At 44.8% G+C, this 13,066-nt stretch overlaps 7 protein-coding genes across 7 annotated transcripts in view; 3 read left to right on the forward strand and 4 right to left on the reverse strand.

The window, feature by feature from the left end:
- Ecym_2201 (uncharacterized protein) overlaps nucleotides 1-765 on the reverse strand; it is a gene marked incomplete at both ends in the record, with an annotated part of 816 nt that extends 51 nt beyond the window's left edge. The window contains one exon of the mRNA XM_003644719.1: nucleotides 1-765. This exon is cut by the window's left edge and continues 51 nt beyond it. Coding sequence (XP_003644767.1) covers nucleotides 1-765 — 765 coding nt within the window.
- A 1,947-nt stretch (nucleotides 766-2,712) lies between these two features.
- Nucleotides 2,713-4,158, forward strand: HRR25 (serine/threonine protein kinase HRR25; the record flags this gene model as incomplete). Its single annotated transcript, XM_003644720.1, has 1 exon — nucleotides 2,713-4,158. One exon carries the CDS (start codon nucleotides 2,713-2,715, stop codon nucleotides 4,156-4,158), a length of 1,446 nt encoding a protein of 481 aa, XP_003644768.1.
- A 960-nt stretch (nucleotides 4,159-5,118) lies between these two features.
- TPK2 (cAMP-dependent protein kinase catalytic subunit TPK2) lies at nucleotides 5,119-6,177 on the forward strand (the record flags this gene model as incomplete). Its single annotated transcript, XM_003644721.1, has 1 exon — nucleotides 5,119-6,177. The coding sequence occupies one exon, from the start codon at nucleotides 5,119-5,121 to the stop codon at nucleotides 6,175-6,177; it is 1,059 nt and encodes a 352-aa protein (XP_003644769.1).
- Nucleotides 6,178-7,164: 987 nt separating this feature from the next.
- On the reverse strand, nucleotides 7,165-7,686 carry MNP1 (mitochondrial 54S ribosomal protein bL12m; the record flags this gene model as incomplete). Its single annotated transcript, XM_003644722.1, has 1 exon — nucleotides 7,165-7,686. The coding sequence occupies one exon, from the start codon at nucleotides 7,684-7,686 to the stop codon at nucleotides 7,165-7,167; it is 522 nt and encodes a 173-aa protein (XP_003644770.1).
- Nucleotides 7,687-7,958: 272 nt separating this feature from the next.
- Nucleotides 7,959-8,327, forward strand: RPB9 (DNA-directed RNA polymerase II core subunit RPB9; the record flags this gene model as incomplete). The annotated part of the gene is made up of 1 exon (XM_003644723.1): nucleotides 7,959-8,327. One exon carries the CDS (start codon nucleotides 7,959-7,961, stop codon nucleotides 8,325-8,327), a length of 369 nt encoding a protein of 122 aa, XP_003644771.1.
- A 302-nt stretch (nucleotides 8,328-8,629) lies between these two features.
- Ecym_2206 (uncharacterized protein) lies at nucleotides 8,630-10,549 on the reverse strand (the record flags this gene model as incomplete). Its single annotated transcript, XM_003644724.1, has 1 exon — nucleotides 8,630-10,549. One exon carries the CDS (start codon nucleotides 10,547-10,549, stop codon nucleotides 8,630-8,632), a length of 1,920 nt encoding a protein of 639 aa, XP_003644772.1.
- An 804-nt stretch (nucleotides 10,550-11,353) lies between these two features.
- On the reverse strand, nucleotides 11,354-12,424 carry YIG1 (Yig1p; the record flags this gene model as incomplete). The annotated part of the gene is made up of 1 exon (XM_003644725.1): nucleotides 11,354-12,424. One exon carries the CDS (start codon nucleotides 12,422-12,424, stop codon nucleotides 11,354-11,356), a length of 1,071 nt encoding a protein of 356 aa, XP_003644773.1.
- Between the last annotated feature and the right edge of the window lie 642 nt (nucleotides 12,425-13,066).

Here is a 13,066-nt window from a genome sequence, read left to right on the forward strand (position 1 = left end):
TATTTGCGCTGGACAAGATTCATCTTGATCATTGAATTGGAAAACCGAGTTCTCAAAGACGTCATGGTGTTGACCACTTGGATCGGTATAGGTTAAAGATATACCTCCCCAGTTATTGGTATTGACGTAAAACAGTCTTACTGGATAGTAAACTCCACGTTGTAACCGAACAGGTGCGGAAGATCTACCTTCAGGAGCACTACGAGACCAAGTTGCATTCAACTGGAATTCTGTAGGATTTGTTAAGCTTCTTTGTTCATTACAACAAGTGAAAGCTCTCCCGCTACCAAATGAAGCAACAGCGAAGTCGTCCACGAAGTCCAAAGTAAAGTTGTAAACACCATCTTGATCCGCCCTAAAATAACCAGTTGCCAAATACGCAAAATTAGATATATTGATAGTCTGAGGTAAGTGGTAGTTATCCGGCAAAGTGCCCTGTACAATTTCTCTACCTCTTCCTTCACCAAAAGTATAGCGAAAAGTCAAATTGGTCACACCAGTGGAACTTCCCAAACGCTCATAGTTGGCATAACCTCCATTTATATATTCACTTGTTAAATAAGTGACTCTGTCAGGTACACCACGATTGATCTGATAGTTGTAAGATCTCCAAGGATAGTTATAATACGTGATATCAAAACCTTCCCTAAGCACTAGAGAAGGGTTCAAACTGACCGGGTCACAGCCGGGTAAGTACCCGCTGTTGGTGCTTTGGGCGAACACCGCGGTGACAACAGTCCACAGTAAGAGCAAAAGCGAGTTCATAACGATAGGAGAAAAGCTGTCAATGGTGCTTTCAAACTGAGTGCTCTTTGTCTGGTTAATTAATCACATAGCTAAAATACCTAATTGATGTATTTTGTTTATATATACAGAATAAAGTTTACCGGTTAGACATTGCCTAATGTTAGCTCGAGGCGGACCACGCACTCTGTATTGCTGTGTGGTTCAAAGCAAATATGGTGATCCATTTTATGTCTAGCGTACATAGAACTCTAACGGACACTTTTCCCTAATCAGGATGAGTCGTCGTTCCATTCTGCAGTTCAGTTTCTTACTTCAGCCAGACGCAAAGTATATGTAGGCTCATGCATGCGCATGCATGCACATGCAAGATGGTTGCTCCCCAAGTGCCTTGATTACTCAAGCATCGGCTTATATAATCACATTGGGCGCCGTTCCCGTGCCTATATTGGTGATCTCATACGGCGCGTTGATTATCTAGTGCACAGAAAAACTATGTACGGAAGTTTCTAGCGCTGATTCAGAACATTCATCCACTCCGGCTTTTTCTCTGCGTCTCGAGAATTTTACTTTCTTGATATTGTTGAAGTTATTTTTGTCCGTGAATTGCAGCAGGTGCGTGCTATCGCAGGGCACTGAGCGGAAAAGCAAGTAGCCGCCGTTGCCTCAACGCCCTACGGGATGATCTTTGTGTGCCTTCTATGCAGGCACACAAAGATCAAGTGACTGGAAATCCAGCTTTCTGGCACGATCAATGTGCAAATACATGGATGTTAGATAAACTATACAGTAAGTAACACTTAACAATTCGCTGATAACTTCACACCGCATACCATTTCTTTGCCCGCGGCTTAACCGCCACCTCCCTGCTGCCTGTGCCTTGCGTGTTTAAATTGCCTCTCCCATGCTCCCTTTCCCGGTTTAATTGAGACAAAATCGGTCGTCACGTGAGCTACGATCTCCACCAAGCCCCTCTGATTTTCTCTAAAAGCGCCTGCCCTCTCATTACACATATGGCTTATCTTTACCGCTTCATCGAAACCGTTTCAATATCCCGCTCTCTCCAAAGTTCCGTTTTTCATCACCGTCCCCGCGTGCTTTTCCCCTTTTCCAATAATAACTACGACGCACCCACACAATAAAACCTCGCACATATACATCCAAAGAAAGCCTCACTAATAATAAACCTGCTCTTCTTCCTGAATCAACACTCATCATAACACTTCCCCCATGAACGCCCCTACCCCACCGCCCACTGCCTACTACCCCCGCCTGTTTTGACCCAACCCTGCCGCTGACGCCGCGCTGTCGCTCCCTTTTAGGCACTGGCCGAGGAGGCACTGATGACCTTCCTCCACCCAACATCATGTGATCGGCCCAACATCCAAACCACGTGCCACCCACCGACGCACACTAACACTTGTATACGAACTCCGCCTCCGCAACCCACAAACTTCAACTCCCCGCCCATCCCCCGGCCCCCTTTGCTCTCTAACCTTCAAATCTTCCCGTCAGCCGTTACCCTACTTTACCTGCTGTCAATTCCCAATCACGAAAAAAGTAACGTTTGCCACAAGAAAAACCTCTGGCGGAAGTCTCAAGATTCCAGGAATTCTACTCTCTAACTGCACCAAAATATATACAAGAATAGACTTAGTTGGTATACGAGAAGGACAACTAAAGCAAAGTTAATTTAAACATATATATCTGTGTTTGTGTCTTTTTTGTATATATGTGTGTGATCCAATAAAGAACAAAGAGCAGCCTAGGTTTATACATTCAACTATTTGGCCGTATTATTCTGTTCTATTTCCAAGTCTGCTTTTTTTTCTATATTCTCCCCCGAAATACAAGCAAAAGAGCACAAAAAATTTTGATTCTGGAGAGTTTTGAATCAACAGACACAACAAAGAAGGCGTTTATTAAAGCATAATTTTTATCTGAAGAGGTAGTAAGAACACTCAAAGTATGGATTTAAGAGTTGGCAGGAAGTTTCGTATTGGTAGGAAGATTGGGTCAGGGTCTTTTGGTGATATTTACCATGGGACGAACTTGATTAGTGGAGAGGAGGTAGCTATTAAGTTGGAGCCTATAAGGACGAAGCATCCTCAGTTGGATTATGAGTCGAGGGTGTACAAGTATCTCAGTGGGGGTATTGGTATTCCGTTTATTAGGTGGTTTGGAAGGGAGGGAGATTACAATGCTATGGTTATAGATTTGTTGGGACCATCGTTGGAAGACTTGTTTAATTATTGTCATCGAAAGTTTTCCTTAAGGACAGTGATAATGTTGGCGCTGCAGATGATTTGTCGTATTCAGTATATTCATGGAAGATCTTTTATTCATAGAGACATAAAGCCGGACAATTTTTTGATGGGTGTTGGTAGGCGTGGGTCTACAGTGCATGTAATTGATTTTGGGCTATCGAAGAAATTCAGAGATTTCCGGACTCACAATCATATTCCGTATCGTGAAAACAAGAACTTAACGGGGACAGCCCGTTACGCGAGCGTTAACACCCATCTAGGTATTGAACAGAGTAGGCGTGACGATTTGGAGAGCTTGGGATACGTGTTAATTTATTTTTGCAAGGGGTCTCTACCATGGCAAGGTCTAAGAGCCACGACAAAGAGACAAAAATATGATCGTATTATGGAGAAGAAGTTATGCATCAGTGTGGAACAGTTGTGTGCAGGTTTGCCTATTGAGTTTGTTGAGTATATGCGTTATTGCAGGAACCTAAGGTTTGATGAAAGGCCTGATTATATGTATGTGGCACGTCTATTTAAAGACTTGGCAATTAAGCTTGAGTACCACAATGACCATTTATTTGATTGGACTATGCTACGCTATACAAAGGCTATGATTGACAAGCAGTCGCAGTCGTCCGACGCACAGCAACAACAACAACAACAACAGTCCGTTCAAGAAGCTGCTAATGGTGAGTCTGACACTGACTCTAAAAACGCCTCCTTTATGAAGGTGAAGAAGTTGGCAATGATGAAGTTCCCTAGTCACTTCCACTACTGGAAGCCAAATGACACTCATCATCCAAATCCCGAAGAGATCAAGCACCAAACTGTTCAAAACACACAAATTGTGTCTACGATACCAGATGAAGTATTAAGTGAAATTGATAAGAATATGGAAGCTTTAAAGCAGGAAGCTGAGCAAGGAAGAGTCAGACCAGGCAATTCACAGTCACAGCAGCCAAATGGCACTCCGGTTACTTTGCTAGAGCAACAAAAGGCCCAAGTTCAAGGTCAACAAGAACAGCAGCTACAGCAGCAGCAGCAGCAACTGAATCAACAAGGACAAACTCAAATGCCGTTACAAACTCAAGTACAATCTCCACAGACTCATCCAGCACTAAAACCAGATGGAAATGCAGGAGGAACGGGTATATGGTTGTGATCAGAATTAAACATATATATATATATATATTTTAACAAAAAAAATTGATGTGATAAGTAGAATTGGTTTATTACTATCACCACTTTACTAATAGCGCAATGACAACTACAACTACAACAATTACAACTACAACAATTACAACTACAACTACAACAAGACCAAGAACAAGAACAGAACAAGAACAAGAACAACAGAGCAATCACAAGAACTACTATATCAACCACTACCACTACCACTATTATTATTTTATCGACACAGGTGGCAAATGTGTAAATTTCAAGCAATTTTTTTCTATCTAACTATTTATCTTCAGGAATCGAGCCATCCTGGCATTCTCACCCCCCCTTCACCCATTCCCGCTAGCACCACCCACCCGCAGCCCCCGTCTCCCCACATAGTTCCTTGATTTTTCGAATAGATCAATATACGCACTCAATTACCCTTCCCGATCTCAATTGAATCCCATTAAATCCCATTACAGTGTGTCTACTACGCCCGTCTTTCCTTCGGCTATCCGAAGCCATGCGATGCCCTCCGCAGCTCTTTGACAATTGTGCATACATACATACATACATACATACATACATACATAGATATATACATTCTATATATATATTTCAACTATCTCATATTAAATACGTGCTCTAGAGGCCCTATGTAGCTCCCATTATCTGTGCTCTTCTCCTTGAGCGTAGATAATGACATACCCCTGGCTGAACATTTCCTCCAATTTGAAGCCCTTTTTTTCACCAACCTTCATCAATAACTTAAGCCCTGTCCTAATTGCCCCTTTAAAAGCATTGATAAGGTTCCAAAAGTCAGCCAAGTTTTTTTATTTCTTTGTTTGCCAGGGCTGGTAGTGGTAATTACGTGTTTATACCGGACGTTCACTTTTGACCAGGAATAGCAGTTTTACTTCGTTTCTTCAAGGTTTTAATAAATTTTCAGACTTGGTGCAAAATGGCAATGGACTTTATGGGACAGCAAAGGTATTCTACGGAATTGGTCGGGGCAGACGTTCAAAAACGATCGTTACTTCCACAGCGGTCAACTGTATCCAAGGGAAAGTATAGTTTGCAGGATTTTCAGATTATGCGGACGTTGGGGACGGGTTCTTTTGGGCGTGTGCACTTGGTGCGATCAATCCACAATGGTCGTTATTATGCTATAAAGATATTAAAGAAACAGCAGGTGGTTCGGATGAAGCAAATTGAACATACCAATGACGAACGAAGGATGCTGAAGTTGGTGGAGCATCCATTTTTGATTCGGATGTGGGGTACTTTTCAGGATTCCAGGAATTTATTCATGGTTATGGACTATATTGAGGGCGGGGAGTTGTTTTCTCTTTTGAGGAAGTCGCAGAGGTTTCCTAACCCTGTTGCGAAGTTCTATGCTGCGGAGGTGACATTGGCATTGGAATATCTGCACGCCCATAATATAATTTATCGGGACCTGAAACCAGAAAATATTTTATTGGAACGAAATGGACATATTAAAATTACCGATTTCGGGTTTGCCAAGGAAGTTGATACTGTTACATGGACGTTGTGTGGTACTCCCGATTACATTGCTCCTGAGGTAATTACGACGAAACCTTATAACAAATCAATAGACTGGTGGTCGCTTGGAATATTGATATTTGAAATGCTGGCCGGCTACACGCCGTTTTATGATGTCACTCCAATGAAGACATATGAGAAAATCTTGCTGGGAAAGATTGTATATCCGCCATTCTTCCATCCGGATGTAGTTGATTTGCTGAGTAAGTTAATAACAGAAGACTTAACTCGCAGGCTGGGTAATTTGCAGAGTGGTTCACAAGATATAAAATCCCACCCTTGGTTTGCAGAGGTGATATGGGAGAAGCTGCTGGCCAAAGACATTGAAACCCCTTACGAACCACCTATAACTGCTGGTGTTGGCGATACATCGCTGTTCGATCAATATCCGGAAGAGCAATTCGATTATGGAATCCAGGAGGATGACCCTTATATGAGGTATTTTGTTGATTTTTAATGTAGAAGCGGGCTCTATTCCATCTTGAAACTTAATTCACCTCTAAAAATCTTCTTTTTACAGTACTACCATAAAATACCGGTGAATTGCTCAACCAAGACTTTTTTGGAAAGAAAATTGAGACTTAGTGCCAATAAACAGGAAAGTCGTCTCCCCCATCCCTCCCTAACTTAGTGTCTTAATCCTGGAGAAAATGTGTAATATCTAAGATAATACCTTATCGGTTATTGTTATCCGACTACAATCACGAGAGGATCAGAAATCAATAATATAAAATTCATCATTCACAGTGTGTCGGCTTTTTTCAATTTCGGGCAGAATTTAGATTTTAAAGATCATTCAGAATAGGAGGATTCTATTCCTTTGGTTTTATAGGGCTATTTACTGCAAGTCTGATTTGTAGGCTGAACACATGTTGGCGGATACGCAATTAAGTGTCATGTACTTTAAAATGTAATTTCCCTCATAATTAGGTTTAATATCCTAGCACGATTGGTAATGGCACTGTACAATGTGTTCAACTTTGTTACCATCTGTTGGAACAACGCAAAAAGGTTAAGGTAGCAAGCTGCTATACTGTAGAAAAGCATATACTACAGCAGAGAGGGATGTAATGAATATCCTAGCATTGATTGGCAATTCTTATAATGTTGGTATAAATTTGGGAAGGTAGCTTCCACCCCACCACCACCTCTACCACCACTACTAGGTTTGGCTTCAGAATGCATTTGTCGTCAAATAAAGGCCCTGGGCCTTGGCACAATTACGCAGCACAAGCTTCTTACACCCCTTAGCGGTGTACATCGCCGTATATCATCATGTAAGGAAATTATCTAGGGTTTGTAAATGCGTTCGCATGTGTCAGATAAACCATTATGTGACATTTAGTACTCTATATACAGGATGGAGTCTTTACTTAAAAGGCAGCATAAAAGCACACCACTGTGCAGAGCCAGTTTTAAATCAATAACTTGAATACTATATACATCATTCCAGCGAAATTTTAGCTCCAAGACCCTCCAAAGTAGCTTTTATCTTATCAGCCTCCTCCTTGGCAACATTTTCCTTTAGAATCTTTGGAGCAGCCTCAACAAATTTCTTCGCTTCTACCAACGACAATCCCAACAAACTCTTGACCTCCTTGATAACCTTAGGTTTAGATTTGGCATCAAATGACTCGATCTTGATAGAAAAGATCGTTTTATCCTCCTTCACCTCTTCTTCCTTAGCCTCTTCTGATGCACCTGCTGACTGAGCTGCTGGCGCCGCCCCACCTACAGGAAAAGAGATATCTGGAATATTCAATTGACTCTTCAATTCAGAAATTAACGTCGACGTTTCCAACAAGCTCAGTTGCGAAATCTGTTTCACGATTGAAGAAATCTTAGGATCGACCGCATCTGTACGAGAACTTTCTTCAGTCGTTGTAGAACTTAGACGAACAAACTGCCTAGTCAATTGACTACATCTGCTTAAAGCCAAATATGGCCTGGTAACTTGACGCAACATTTAAAATGGATAGCTAGAGAAGCAGCAGTATTCCCCAGTTAATAATGCCTGATGTATTATAAGCCAACGACTGTCAATTTGACTGTAAAATGTTCAAGAAAATTTTTTAATAATGTCAGAAAAGTTAAAGAACTCACATCGTCACGTACGAAAGTGAAATTTATCAAAAAGTATTGGAATATCAAACTAACGTTAACGTTTAAGTAACATCCAGTAGAGGCCTTCAAGAGGGGTTTCAAGATTAGCTTAGCTTCAGTGGTGTCCTAGAGACGATGACGACGTTTAGGTTTTGCCGGGACTGTAACAATATGTTGTATCCCCGCGAGGATAAGGAGGAGCAGAGGCTTTTGTTTGAGTGCAGAACATGCACCTATGCAGAGGAAGCAGGTACGCCTTTGGTTTACCGGCATGAGTTGATTACGAATATTGGTGAGACTGCGGGTGTTGTTCAAGATATTGGGAGTGATCCGACGCTACCGAGGTCGGATCGAGAGTGTCCCAAATGCCATTCGCACGATAATGTATTTTTCCAGTCTCAACAGCGGAGGAAAGATACCAGTATGGTTTTGTTTTTTGTATGTTTGAGTTGTTCTCATATCTTTACGTCTGATCGGAAGAATAAGAGGACTACGTTTTCGTAAGAGATTGTGATGGTCTATTTTTGGTGTGTGTTGTTGGATGGGTTCAAGAAGGGAGATTCAGGGCTATGCGTTTTTTGGTGGAATGCTTTTACCGGAAGGAACATGTTGTCAAACAACACCTAAAAAGCCCAAGTTTCTGTTCTTCCAAACTTAGATAGAGAAAAGAGTTCCTAGGCAATATCCGCGTAAAATCTTTGTGTGGGTGGGGGTACTATTTACAAATATGTATTATGTATGTATAAAGCGCTGGTATATGTTTTTTTTAACGAATTTTAATTTTTTGTAAGTACATTATCATCAGTTCAATTAAAATATTTCTGCTGGTCCTCCCAGAGATACATTTCATCATGAACTTCCGGTTGAGTATCTGATTGGAGTTGTGGAGAAATAATACCGTTGTCTGAATTCGAAAAATCATGGTCGCCAACACCAAACTCACGTTTGACCAGTCCATCGATAGCGTTTAGAGCATGCATTTCAAAGGTCAAACTATCTACAGCAGTAATGGTAGCTGATGTACAAAAAGAATCTGGAACACTGCGAGCCGCCTCTACACTAACAGATGGGCCTGGGCTTCGATACCTTTCTTTAATATCATTATTATTACTATCATTATCATTATTATTATTCATACTGTTGTTGTTGCCGTTTTGGTTGTTTTTACTGTTGTTGTTTTTATTCTGATTGTTATGATTGTTGTTATGTAATTGGAATACCGAATTCAGCGTAGCTGAACCACCAGATACCAAAGATGTCTGTACTAAAGCCTCAACTTCATCTCCTTGGGAATGTGACGACTGCTGCGATTCGTAGTAGAACTGAGAAGGCAGCACAGGTGTTGAAAATGAGTCAGGATCGTTCAGATTCAGGTGGGTTTGTTGATCTAAAAGACTTTCAAGTTCCTTCCATTGTTCATCATGTGCATTGGTCGCCTCTGCTTCAGGAGTTGGTTCCGGAGGAGCACGTTCTCGTGCCATCTGTTCAGCAGAAACCAGCCGCACGCGGTTTTTGGCCGCTGCTCCGCTGCCACTTCCTCCTGCTGCTCCTCCACCGCTGTGGTTCTTCAAGTGGGGAAGTGGCTTAAAGAACATTTCAGTAAAGTCAATTTCCGAGGAGTCCTGGAATAAGTAGTTTGCTAAAGAATAATTGGTTGTTTCCTGCTTCAGCGAGTGCTGGGACCCAACATCCGAGCCTCTGTCTGATAACTGAATCGCTGTAGCTAGTTTCGATTTTGTTGTCCCTCTATGCAACAGGGTCTTCTTATTTCTTTGCGCCAACTTCCTACTCTTGGGCTTACTCACAGTTGGTATCTTCTTCTCAGCTATGACCGACGCCGGGGCGCTCAAAATATTAGTGCTGGGTAATATAACGTTAAACGATTCAATCTCCTGCGTTAAACCACAGTCACATGGTATCGGCACGAATTCGGTGGGCAAGTTAAACTTGCTACGGTATTCAAGCTCGTCAAAGCGCTTCACGGCCTCCCAGTCACAATTCTCGCGTAACTTACTCTTGAACTTTTTGTACTCCTCCGAGTCAGCATTAAACTTTAACGGGTGCGAATGGCCGTTATTCACCACCACAATACTCCACTTCTTTCTCTTCAAAGAGTAAGCAGCTCGCACACGGAATGGACATGTGTTGTACGGCGACACAGCCCGCTTCTTCTTCCTCTGCAAACTCAACGTGTTCGGCGACATCGACGACATGCTACCTGACAGATGACTAGGCGTAAGCTGGCCATCCTCCAGACCCACAGGCGAAACCAACGCCCCAGCCCCAGCAGACGACGACGACGCAGCTGTATTGGTAGAGCCAACACCACTACTCCCATTCTTGCCACGCTTCGACGCCTTGCATTTAAACACCACCTTGATCTTATCCGACCGCTCGATCACAATCTCAATCCCCTGCGGATAAAATATCTTCTGCAGCCACGGCTTGATCTCGTTCTTGCCCTTGAAATCAGGAATCGGATCCAAATGTATCAACTTGTTCTGGTTCTGCTGCCGCCGTATCGACTCGATCGCCTGGTTGCTCAGCTCATTGTTATAGCTCGCCTCCGAAAACGAACTGCTCCTCGTCACCGTGGTCGCAGTCACCCCGCTCGGCACATCCAACGTCGTCGTCGACATCGAAGACATCGACGGCGAACTATCCAACGAATCCAAGGGCGATTGCTGGCCCCACACATCCAGCGGCGAGTACTCTAACTGACTCATTCAACACAAGAAACAATCCTCCCTTGTCCCTACCAAAACCAAACAAAAATTAAAATACACCCTCCAGCAACCAAACCACCAGTCCTAATGATTGTCTCAATATCCAAAAGAAAGAAAAATTCGTTTATTCTCCCCCCAAACCGCCACAGGCCTCTATATTACCCCTCCTGTCTTTGCCGCTCCAATAAGATCGATAACCACAGTAAACCGCCTTACAACACAAATCTCTTTCTGCCTCTTTTCCCAACACCAGACCAAACAATAATCCTCTCCTTTAAAACAGTATTAAAAAATCAACCGTCACCAATATTACACTGCTTGCGAGTAAATATATCTATCCCTCTCGACCTCTCGACCTCTATCAACTGCTGCTGCTTTGCAACTCGGATCATGAATGAATCTCTAGCTGGCCCTTATCAACTACCTTAGATGCTATCTTATTCTTATTTATTGTTGCCTATCCACCAACCCATCCATCCAACTCTCCGTCTGCAATCTCTTTTTGCTAGAATCCGCTGTAAAACTGGCCAAAGGGCCTCAGAACAAAGAGAAAGAAAGCTTTTTGTTTTTTCTGGGTGCAACGAAAGCAAAAATTTCCATTTTTCCTTCTCGCGACCGCAACGCGTCACGTGCTCCGCCGGCGCGGCGGAGCCCCCCCGAAGGGAGGGCGGAAACTCGCACCAGCGTGCGCATTGCGGATGCCCAAGCCCGCACACATGTGTGCGGGCTTTCTACACAGATACACACGTGATACACCGAGTGCTGCCACGCAGCACTTGGCGGCCACCGCGGCCGCCTCCTTTTCTACTCCATGGCGAAGCTCTCGTAACAATCGCTGTGCAGCAGATGTACCTGGTTTTTCATCACGGCCATCTGCTCGACCCTGCTGATACCGAACTTGGTTGCAATGTCGGTGTAGCCGAGCGAGGACCAGTGGCCTCTGTCGTTGTGCTCGTAGACCGACAGCAGGGTGCCGTACCGGTGCTGTCCAACCAGGAACAGGTTCCCGACGGGGGACCACTCCACCAGTTTGTGTGGTTGCCTGGCGACCACAGAAATCCAGTGGTCGCGGGTGTCGTAGCACATGACTCGCCCCGTCGTGCAGACAAGCACCATGCGTCCGGCGCGGTCCCAGGCGATCCTGGTGATGCCGTCGTCATCTACCTGGTCTTGGCACACGACCATCGATCTAAAGGGCGTGGCGCGCATTTCCCAGCGGTAGAAATGGATCTTCCTTCTGTCCGCGACGCATAGATACTGGCCGTCGGCGCTGAGGGAGGCGCCGACGACCTCGCCCGGGAGCTGTATCTTGTACTGGGACAGGGACATCGCGGACCCCCATTGTGCGAACTGGTACACGGTGGAGTCCCTGCTGGTCAGCACCACGTAGCCCCCGGCGTGGTCATCGTGCCAGATGTAGTCCACCGGGTGTTCGGACAGCCGGGTCTCTTGCAGGACGCTGTCGTTGGCGAGAGCGATCTTTAGCAACCGCCCTTGGCTCGTGCCGCAAACCAGGCCCTCGCCGTCCTCGATCACAATGACACAGCTGATCTTCTCGCCAGCCGACAACGCGGCAAAGGACAAATCGACCACGCGGGGAGCCTCCACGGCATCCACCACCATGCACCGGCCCCCGTCCTCGTCCCACAGACACCAGTACGACCCCATCTGGTACGACCGACTCCCGCGCCCGTACCCGGAATTGGCAACGCTGGCCGTGCGCCGTAGGCTCCACTGTTCGCACCGCACCTTGTCGTCGATAGTGCTGCATTCTTGGCCACGTGACCGCTGGCGCGCCCCCCCGTTTCTGCTGGCCACCACCCGCTCGTGGACAACCAACACCCCGGATGTGTACAGCGCGACTGGAATGCCCATTGGTTCTTGCTATATGTTCTGTCCGCTATTGCTCACTGGAAAGCCCTCCAGACTCGTTTTTTTCCTCGGTTTTTGCACAGAGCCCAATGACTAGCCCGCTCTATGTGATACGCTGTGGATAACTTTGTTGTCCTTCTTGTTGGGTTGTCTCTTCTGCCTCCGTGAAACCAACATGCACATATATATATATCCACTAATATTGTAATATCATCTCACTACCATCCATTTCTCGAACGTTCATATTACTTGTTATATATACACTCACTACATTTTCCTATATGTACGCTTTTGTTCACTCCTTTTCTGGACGACGCCCTGCTGTGTTTTCTGTGGAATCCCCGCATAAATAAAATTAAAGCCTGGTGAATCCGATGCGAACGAACGGCGGAACTTAGCGGAAACCTGGAGCAAAGGCGCATTGCAGCGCAGCGCCATTATTTTTTGGTTTTTGGCAGTGAGTGGTGCGTGGTTTCTGTGGCTGCGGACTGCGCGGGCTGGGGATGCGGAGTTCATTGGGCAGGGTAATGGCGGGGAAGGGGGCAGCTCAGCCTGGACAATGAGGCGTGGGGTGTGGGTTGTATGGTTGTGTGGTCGGCAAGGCGGCTAATGGTGCGGGAGTTCATGCAGGGCGATTGGCGGCGA

The sequence above is a fragment of the Eremothecium cymbalariae genome, chromosome 2 (assembly GCF_000235365.1).
Source record: "Eremothecium cymbalariae DBVPG#7215 chromosome 2, complete sequence".
NCBI classification, from domain to species: domain Eukaryota; kingdom Fungi; phylum Ascomycota; class Saccharomycetes; order Saccharomycetales; family Saccharomycetaceae; genus Eremothecium; species Eremothecium cymbalariae.